Raw genomic sequence first — 9,898 nt, 5'->3', positions numbered from 1 at the left:
CCCAATTCGTCTTGTGTTCCAGAACTTTCAGTGACATCACTCTTTTTTTTTTGCGAGCTCTTTTGCCTTTTTTGCTTTCATTTTCCTAATGATCAGTCCCTGCTCTTCCCCTTACATGAGTCCTGGTTCCATCCTTTCAGCTGTCCTATTTCAGCAGGCTTTTCCAGCACAGCCTATCTCAGATCCTGCCCACTCCTATGCCCATCACTGGATCTGCCTTCACACTCTGACAGATGCAGGCATATGTGAAAGCCGATCCTTAGCCACAGGGATCTGCTGCCACAGGGCCTGTGTTCTCATTCCCATCTCACTGTCAAGAGCCTGGTGACAAGGCTATTTGCAGGGTACTGCTGTCCTGTGGACAAGCGGGGATGGGAACCATCCCCACCCTACACCTTCCTGTTGAAATACCACGCGGCTCAGCTCCTGACTGGGGCACTGCCTCCCCTCTGCCTTATATGCTCCGGGAGGGTACAGCAAACTGTATACGATAAGTATATGTGTGGGTGTCTCCAGTGAGCATGGCTGAGTTACTCCTGGATTTCTGAGTATCTCTTTCTGCTCCCAAAGCTCTGGCACCCAGTTTGAGGAGATCTGGATTCTGTAAAATGAGTTATAATGTATGTTTGCAGACTTTAGGGGAGATAGGACTAAAATGGTCGAGGTGGTGGGGAGAGCAGCACTTAAAAAATCAACACTGGGAATTCCCTGGTGATTGAATGGTCAAGGGCTCGGTGCTTTTGACTGTTCAGGGTCCAGGTTCGATCCCTGGTCAGGGAACTAAGATATCACAAGCTGTACAGCACAGCTAAAAAAAAATTGATACTAAACTTCCATAATCTTGGACAAACATCTTTATTTAGGAAATCAAATAAATAGGGTAAAAAACTGATAGCAGCTTCACACAAAGATATAAGACCAAACTGAGAATTCCTTGCTCAGGTCATTCAGAATGGAACAAAATTCTTCAAGTGCTCACAGCACAGAAAATACTTGGTTTTCAATGAACATTTACTTGCTTTTCAATGGACATTTACTGGTTTACAATTAAGATCCCACACTGTTATAGTAAAAAAACAGACCATTCCCGCGTGCTTGGGTATACAGGTATACAGCCTGAAAAGCCTAGAGTACAAGTGCTAATGTGATACAAGCTTTTCTTTGTTTACAATTCTAAAACTGCCTTACAACCTTCTACTAGTCCATCTATCAACAGGTTCACTTAATCCTTACTGTCTGAGGGAAAGGAAATAAGAACATAACCTGTCACTGTGGTCCTGGCCTCCCACTATGCAAACCTGGGCTCAGGAGTCTCAAATTACAGCAGGATCACTGTTTCTAGTCTCTGATAGGGGCAGGCCTGTGGCATTTGGCACTGCAACACGGTCTGCTCCGGCTTCTTGGGCAGAGCTATGTATACTGCCTATGTGTTTTCATAACATCTCGTGATCTATAGATGAGCCCATGTATGTGCTATCAACTTCATTCCCTACTGCAGAAGCTTTTCTTTTTAAATCTGCTTACCAAATCTTGACAGTGATACTTGGTTCTGGAGTGCTTCATCAAGATCAACTATCTGAATGAGTAAAGTCAAAAGCTTATTCTCAATTTTTAAAAATAAAGACATTTCAAGATTACCAATAAAGAGCTCTTTATAAATAAGTGTTCACAAGCAAACAGCAATCTGTTCATAGCTGTAAGAAACTGAATGTACTATTTTTTAAATATAGAAGCAATTTCATTAGGTTTAGATAAACAGACTACCAGTAAAACTTTACCATGCTATTTAATCGTTACTTACAATGTACACATTCCTGAGTATACCCCACTGTAGTGACATTGTGTACTTCTGATTTTTTTTGCATTCAGCTTAAAAGGTGTTTCTTCCCAAGAAACTGAACTTTTCTGTCAAATGCGCTGGATCGAATAGGAGAATTGGGTTCATAAAATGGATTCATTGCAAACTAGGAGAGAAGAAAGTACTCAGGTGAGCTTGTCAAAGTAAAAAAGGCTGACAAATCATAGGTCTCTAAAAGGAAGATATTTTAAAGTTTTAAATTAAGTAATCAAAGACATTCAAAACAAGTCAAAAGACCACATTTTTAAGTTTCAGTGAAGATGTTCCATTCTTAAATGTTAATGTCCCATTAAGGAAATTTCTGTCTTGGTGTTCCAGGGTAGTACCTGTGGCAAAACCCATGGCGGCACATATCTAAGCACTACCTGTGTAAGCAAAACCAACTCCTGGGATCCACCCTGTGTGTGAAATCCAATTACACTCACATTCAACTATCAAGATGTTGATTCATATGGAAGGCCTCTGGCTATATAAAACACACTAAAAATCTGCCATATGCTCTGACTGAAGGAAAAAGTAATACCACACTACTATTAAAAGTGTGGTAATTTTTAACAATCAGATTTTTAATACTCTGCTTTAACACAAGGCAAGTGATCAGTTTCTCAGATGATATAATGAGTAAACCATAATATATGTGAGGGAAAATTAGTACTGGATGGAGTCACAAGTGAGGAAAGGAGTTACCAACTTTTATACCTTAATCGATTGGTGATGTCCATCTTTATAAGAGGGCTAAATATTCTCTGCTACTTCTGACTAGGAATATTGATTAACTATGCTGATATGCAAAAAATCTTACAGAACATTTAAATTATTAATATACTGTTAGCACTGCAGTTTAACCACTCACATCTTATTACTATTTCAGTTTTCCTAATTAAGTATCAAGAAATGCAAGTGGCCTCTTTCTCCTTGAGTGACTTTGATAATACATGAATCACTTCCTAGTGGTTTATGATCTACATTCATTGTACCGTAACTTACTCGTTAATATGTAGATGGGAAACAGTCTGGAATAAAATCATGAAGCAACTTCCTTATATAGACTGCTTCTGTGTCTCTAGTTATGGTTCCCTCATAAAATCAACTATGTGCACCAAAAGGGAAAGACTGAAACTGATCTAAAAATGACTACGAGTTGTCCTGCATATGTGTTAAGCTGCTGATAGAGACCTGCCTGGTGAGGGAGCTGCGAGGAATAGTCCTGCTGGGGGGAAGCTAAGCAGGGAGGAGAACTGGGCATCTAAGGGGATTCCCTCTACAGGCCAGTGTCCTGCCATAGTTGGCGTATCTTTTATAATCAGATTTTACAAGGAACAGAACATACCATACCTTTATGTATAAATCATAGACATCAGTAAAGAAGTTCTTGATTCCGTCTTCTTGCCTGACATCATGCAGCATAATAAATCTCATATGTGAAATAATTAAGGTATAATCTTTAGAAATGAAAACTGAAAAGTTGATCAGTTGATAAAATAATCTTCAAGTCACATGCAGTGTATTGTGCGATGGAAAAGATAAACCCATAAACTGGGTTCAGAGTTAGCTTGCTGCTGGTAAGTTGCTTCAGTCGTGTCCAACTCTGTGCGACCCCATAGATGGCAGCCCAACAGGCTCCACCATCCCTGGGATTCTCCAGGCAAGAACACTGGAGTTGGTTGCCATTTCCTTCTCCAACGCATGAAAGTGAAAAGTGAAAGTGAAGTCGCTCAGTTGTGTATGACTCTTAGCGACCCCATGGACTGCAGCCCACCAGGCTCCTCCATCCATGGGATTTTCCAGGCAAGAATACTGGAGTGGGGTGCCGTTAGTTTTATCTTGAAGAGAACATAATCTTTTTAAGTTAGAAAGTAACTACAGAATAAAATCACCCTTGATATGGTTCAGATAAACCTTAATTTTATGAGATTGGACTTTAAAATTATTTGTTAAACAAAAGATGTTTTTTCCCCCTAAAAAAAATAAAAAAGCACCATCAATGGCCATTTTTTACCTAACACTTTGCAGTCCACAGACTCAGAACCTGGCATCCAGATCTCATGCTGGTCTGGTTTGTCACCCCAACCCTTTCTTAGAGCTCTTTATTAAACAGGTAAGGATATGACCCGCAGTGACGAATGCCGAGACAAACCATTCATTGAATTTGTCCACCGTCTTCAAGTACATATTGTTTGACAGCCACATGTTCTCATCTACGAGGTCAAGGGCAGCGTGAGCTATGAACTGGTTCAGATGGCGGTGATCATCCTAGGTGACAGTGAGTGACACCAGATTAACACTTCCATTCAGGGAATTCTAGACACAGCTTGCTCATGGGGATTGGGGGGAAGCTTTCTGCTATTAAAGGTCTTCAGTGTTTTCACACTATTTTCTAATCTGGTATCTAAAACTCAAATAGAAACACCCAATTACTTATGAAATGTGTTCAAGAAACTATAAAGATTTTTAAAAAATTTGGCAAGAAGGAAGCTATCAGATTGCATAAGCATTTAAGCATGGGGGGAAAAAAAAGGATACTTCCTTTAAAAAAAAAGAAGAGTAGATCCTGCTTTCAGTTTTTCTCCCCTTCCCCTCCCCTCCGCTCAGATCCTGCTTTCAAGAAGTACGTATCTTTTGAGGAGGAAGACAGGAAAATACAAGGTAGGCCAGGGAGGTGGCGAGGAAAGCTGCAGGCACCAGCCTTGGGTGGGGGTGGGGCCGGGGCTTGGTGCGCAGGGGAGACAGCCTGGCACTGGCTCCCCTGAGGTGCAGGGAGATCCCAGGGCTGCCAACCCGGCTCGGTGCCAGCTGTGTGCAGTCACCTGTGCTGACAGCGCAAGGCGATCCTGTCAAGCCGGAAACGTCCTTCTCATGGGCCTAAAAGGCCTAACTGAAGAAGGCGGGGCTGTCCCCCCAAATGTGGAGAGGGAATTCACAACCTGGAATGTAGCCTCACGCACATGAGATGCTTACTTTCAAAGGGCATTTTTCAAAGAACCCCTAGGTTCTCCCAATTCCTGTGCTGCAGTCCTAACCCTCAGAATGTGGCCATGTTTGGAAAGAGGGTTGTTGAAGATGACATCAGTTACCATGAGGTCATGCTAGCAGCAAGTGGGTCCCTAATCCAGTGACTGACGTATTTATAAAAAGGGGGAAATCTGGAGATAGGCTCGCATGCAGGGAGAAAGCCATGGGAGACTGCAGTTCTGCCATAAGGCACGAACTGCCAGCAGCTGGGAGAAAGGCCTGAAACAGGCCTTCCCTAACACCTTTGGATGGGGCTGGCCCTGCTGACGGCTTGATCTCAAGATTTCTGGGCTTGCCAACCGTGAGACAATCTGATTCTGCTCCTCTCAGGCAGCCAGTGTCTGGTACTATGACTGCAGCCTTGGGAAACGAATGGAGCTTCCTGGCTGAGGAGGCTGTGCCTGGACTGGAGGAAGGTGGTCAGGTGCCCTGGAATCCCTCACATAAGTAAAGCATGTTTATACTTCAGTCCCAGCATGTGGACAAAACTTAAACTTGTTTCTCAGAGAAACGGATGTGTTTTGTGTCTGGCTCATGGCAGTCTTTCCGTTTGCACCTATGAGCAAACTTGATAGATCAGGAGAAAACTGTAGGAGTGGTTTACAAAGGTGAGTGGTAGCAGGAGAAAGAACCAAGATCAAGTAACGTGACAGTTTTTATAGGCACCACTTTGCCTACCACGAGGCCAGTGGAATGAGAGAAAAACTGTAAGTAGCTGCATACCACACAAAGCAACTACTGCTGCAGCGATGCCTCCCATCCAGGTTTCAAACAGCAGTGTGCTCCTGGGAATGTGGGCAAATGATGGAGCAACAACACCTGCTCAGACAATACCTTGGATTTCTATCATATTTCAGTGGCGAGCTCTGAACAGTTGAAAAGCGTCCTACATTGGACATTACACATCATGACTAATTTCAAACATCAGTTCCTGCCTTAAAGGACGTTAAAGCCTATTTTTGGAGGCTGGGAGAAACACAGCGCAATGGTCAGCAATTTACTTGGAATATGGCTTTGTACAGGGAGATGGAGGGACCAGCTCTCCTGATCCCAAGACCCTACAGCTGTTTACTCTTGAGGGGCACCATGTTCTTGAAGCAAGCTGTTTTTTTCGGAACCACTCTTGACAACAAGAAAGGTGGATGCCGTCGCCAGGGAGGAGAATATGAGGGCCCCACATGGCCAGGGGATGCTGTGGGAAGTTGGTGACAACAGCTACCATCCTGAGGGTGGCAGGAGGACATGGGAGTCGAGATCTCTCAACCTCTAGCCTGTCTGTCCTGCTGGAAAAGGTGATTTGAGGGCACAGAAGGGGCTTTCTTGGCATTTCAGGGCTGGAGCGCCTGCCCCTGCAGACCAGTACAATCACTGCCTTTGGCGGGTGACCTAGGGACTGGCAACCAGGGAGAGGAGACCCAGGGCATCCTGTGAGCCTGTGCAAGTGTGTGCTGAACTAGAGCATGAACATACAATGCAGAGGACACTCCCGGCTTGCTCCTCTCAACCTGCAGGACTGCAGAGCGAGCCACCTGTAGTTGTGCTGGGTCCGCAGTGACCTCATCTGTCCAGACCCCTTCCAGTTCCACAGTCACATCACACCAGTATCATTACAGAACACAACAAGTGCTACAGGCTTTTTTAAGGTTTCATACGTACTTTGGATTCTGCTTTTCCAGCTGGCAAAAACTCCATTTCAAAAACTGGATTATCATGATGACCAACGATGACAAAGTAGAAGCTTCCAGACATCGTCTTCAATATAGCTCCTAATTAAATGAAAATAATGTGTATTTTTAGTACTCAATACAAAAACCCAGGAAGTGAAGAACTCCATTTTTAACTTAAACCTAAATTGTAGAGGAGGTGGCCCCTAAAGTGGCATGCTTTCCATGCCAAGATTGATAGATACCAAGTGATAGATACCACACCAAGATGATACCAAAGTGCTGCAAATCTGGAAGTGGCAATAATCCTCAAGCTCAAGTGAGGGGAAAGGGGTGGAAGCCTGCAATTTTCACAAAGCAAACAATGACATCGTTCCATTCCTATAGATACATAGCTTATGACTGATACAATTTATTTATTTTGTGATATGTTCTGGAGAATCCACTACTACATTTTCATAGGTAAATTAGAAGGCCTCCTACATGAAATCATAAAAACGACATTCTCCTGATGGGAGGCCGTGGGCCATTGAGGCTGGCTTCCATTGAGGCTGGCTTCCCTGTGGGCTAGGCCAGCCAGCCTGGCGCTGAGCGGGAAACTGTGCAGCTGCTGAGCGCTGTGCAGGCTGCTGTGCAGCCAGGCTGAGGCGCTGCTGCTCCCCCAGCGGTGCTGTGCCATGGATGCCACTGCGCAGGGGAGTCTGTGATAGGCCTCCGCGAACACCTTTCGAAAGAGAGGGAGACACAGTGCTGTGCCCTAGAAGAGATGGAAGAGATCATAATCCAAAAGAAGACATTCTGAGGCACAAAGAGCTCTTGCAACAAGGGTTGATAGGTTTGCTAATGACATAAAAAGAGAAAATAGGGGTGTTGGGGGAGAAATCAATGATTCTGTGACTTTTAGCACGATCACAATCTGGATGGATGGATGGGCAGACAGGAGATGGACTCGTGTATGTAATTTTAGCACAGGGTCTTCTGAATCAGACAAAGCTAGGTTCATGTCTAGCTCCAGAGACACGAGCACAGGCACACGGAGATGTGGGGCAGAGGAAGGCCTCCCTGTGGAGCGGGGACCTGCTTAACCGGGCACCGACAGTAAGATGTGTCAAAACCCAGGGCTCATCCGGCCTCACTGGGACTTCCATGCCATGAAACCTGAAGACAAAGGCAGGGATGATACCAAAGCTCTGCAAAACTAGAAGTGGCAATGATCCTCAAGCTCAAGTGAGGGGAAGGGGGTGGAAGCCTGCAATTTTCACAGAGCAAACAATGACATCATTCCTTCTTGCCGGAAAAGGTTTCATAGGTGAAGTTTGCCAAGGGAAGGGCTTGCTTTCTTCAGCATAAACATTTAAGGAGCAGCAGGGAAAAAAATACTCAAGGAAGATCTTTCTCCCTCTGCACGCATGTTAAGCAGCAGCAGGAGACACTATATGTATAAGGAAGATTACCCTTCTTCTCTGGCCCCCAAACCCACTCAGCCGGATGTGGAGACCTGTGTGGGGGAGAAAAGCATATCTGAAGAAGAGCATGAGGATAAACAAGAAACTGTAAGAAAGAAAGGGGTGGTCACAAACCCGCCAGCTACATAGAACGTGAGCTGCTAGTCACGTGATTTCACACAGGCTTGAAGAAAGGACGCAGAGAAGCTGAGCAGTGCAGTGGAAGAAAAGGAAGTGGCAAGAGCACATAACCACCTTGTCCCAGGAAGGCAATGTCTACAGCCATTTAATACGCGGGGCCTCCTCGGCTTCGGTGGTGAGCAGAGCTGAGACTTGCTATAGAATTCTGTGCTGTCCAATGGATGGGACTTTCTGCGAGGAGGGAGATGATCTCCACCTATGCAGTCTTTCTGTCACCTGAGATAGGGGCCCTTCAAGTGTCTCCAAGGTCTTAAGGTGTGGGGGTGTTACACAGAGCTTGGCAGTGGGTGAAACTGGGGAACTGCAGGAAGAATTCAGGATGTTGCCAAATGTCTGGCTGAGGGGGTCAAGCAGAATATCAAGGTGATTAAGCTATAAAGGAAACCAGAAAGGGAAGGAAAAGGGATGAAAATGAACAGGTCAATTCTGCACGTGTGGAGGCAGCCAGAATAAGCTCCCCTGGCCCCCACCAAGATGCCCACATTCTAAGCTTGGGAAACTGAAAATTAATCTAGGTGGCAAAGGGCATTAAGGCTGTAGATGCAACTAAGGGTGCCCATCAGCTGATCTTCAGGTAGGACAAGGATCCTGGCTATTCAGGTGGATCCAGTGTAATCACCAGAGTCTTTAAAAGTGGAAGAGTGTGGAACCCCAGGGAAGAGTTGGGGGTTCTGGGGAGGGGGGGAAGCATGGCAGTGGGTGGATCGCCACAGAGACGAAACCTTGCTGATTTTCAAGATGGAGAAAACAGCCATGAACCAAGGAATGTGGGTGGCCCCTAGAAGCTGGAAAGGATGATGAAACAGATTCTTCCAGAGAGCTTCCAGAAGGGATTTACGCCCAGTGAGACCCGCGTTGGCCTTCTACCCTACAAAATGGTTAAGATGATAAGTTTGTGTCGTTTTAAGCCAGTAAATTTGTGGTAATGCATTATGGCCGCAGTAGGAAACTAACAATGTGTCAAAGCTGAAAAAACCTGCAGGCTTAAGAAAAAGGGAGGTAGAAGAGACTGGGGACAGAGTGAGCTTACTTTCCATGGGTCATAGGTGTCAGAGCCCTGTGGAAATGGGGGGTGGCGGGCCAATAGTGCATCCAGGTAGAGCGACTCGGAGCAGTACAGGGACGAGAGCGGAAGAGAACAGAGGCTGGGTTTTCCAGCTAGGGTCTCATACCCCTAACACAGCCTCGAACAGGAAACTGCTCAGTGCTAGCGGGACGGGCCTGCAGGGAGCAGGGGGAGGGCATGCCGTGTGTGCTCAGTTGTGCCCGACTCTGTGCGACCCCATGGACTGTAGCCCGCCAGGCTCCTCTGTCCATGGGATTCTCCAGGCGGGAATACTGGAGTGGGTTGCCATTCCCTCCTCCAGGGGGAGGGCACAGTGCTGGAATGTAAGAAAAGGAAGGCAGGAAGGAGGTGGGGGAGACGGGATTAACTAGCCTCAACAAGGACGGGAACCTTCTGAAAGTTCTAGTGCTGAGGCCCTCCAGGGCCTTGACTGATGAAGCCTGTGTCACGTGACAAACAGCACGTTTGGGAGAAGCTGCCACAGTGGTTAAAATAGGATGAAGAAACCCTCCTGTACAAGGGCAGGACGTGGTGGCTGAACAGAGGGGAGCCAGGACTCCCGTCTGTGCCGAGAACAGCTGTCTGTGGTGGTTAAAATGTCTTGAACTGCTTTTGAGAGAGAGAACTAAAGAAATCAACACACAAGGAGTTC

At 45.7% G+C, this 9,898-nt stretch overlaps 1 protein-coding gene across 2 annotated transcripts in view; it reads right to left on the bottom strand.

Annotated features, from left to right (window-relative positions):
• Positions 1-836: 836 nt before the first annotated feature.
• TRAPPC2 (trafficking protein particle complex subunit 2) overlaps positions 837-9,898 on the bottom strand; it is a 13,059-nt gene continuing 3,997 nt past the window's right edge. Inside the window, exons 2-5 of one of the 2 annotated variants that reach the window (XM_040266447.1) lie at positions 6,527-6,636; positions 3,967-4,111; positions 3,194-3,279; positions 837-1,964 (exon numbers count right to left, since the gene is read on the bottom strand). In XM_040266447.1, coding sequence (XP_040122381.1) covers positions 1,866-1,964; positions 3,194-3,279; positions 3,967-4,111; positions 6,527-6,619 — 423 coding nt within the window. In that variant the 5' untranslated portion in view covers positions 6,620-6,636 and the 3' untranslated portion in view covers positions 837-1,865. The remainder of the gene's footprint in view (positions 1,965-3,193; positions 3,280-3,966; positions 4,112-6,526; positions 6,637-9,898) is intronic. The other variant, XM_040266446.1, reaches the window with a different exon arrangement.

This window comes from Oryx dammah, unplaced genomic scaffold, assembly GCF_014754425.2.
Source record: "Oryx dammah isolate SB20612 unplaced genomic scaffold, SCBI_Odam_1.1 HiC_scaffold_23, whole genome shotgun sequence".
Taxonomy (NCBI): domain Eukaryota; kingdom Metazoa; phylum Chordata; class Mammalia; order Artiodactyla; family Bovidae; genus Oryx; species Oryx dammah.
This window is presented reverse-complemented; position numbering and strand designations above follow the sequence as displayed.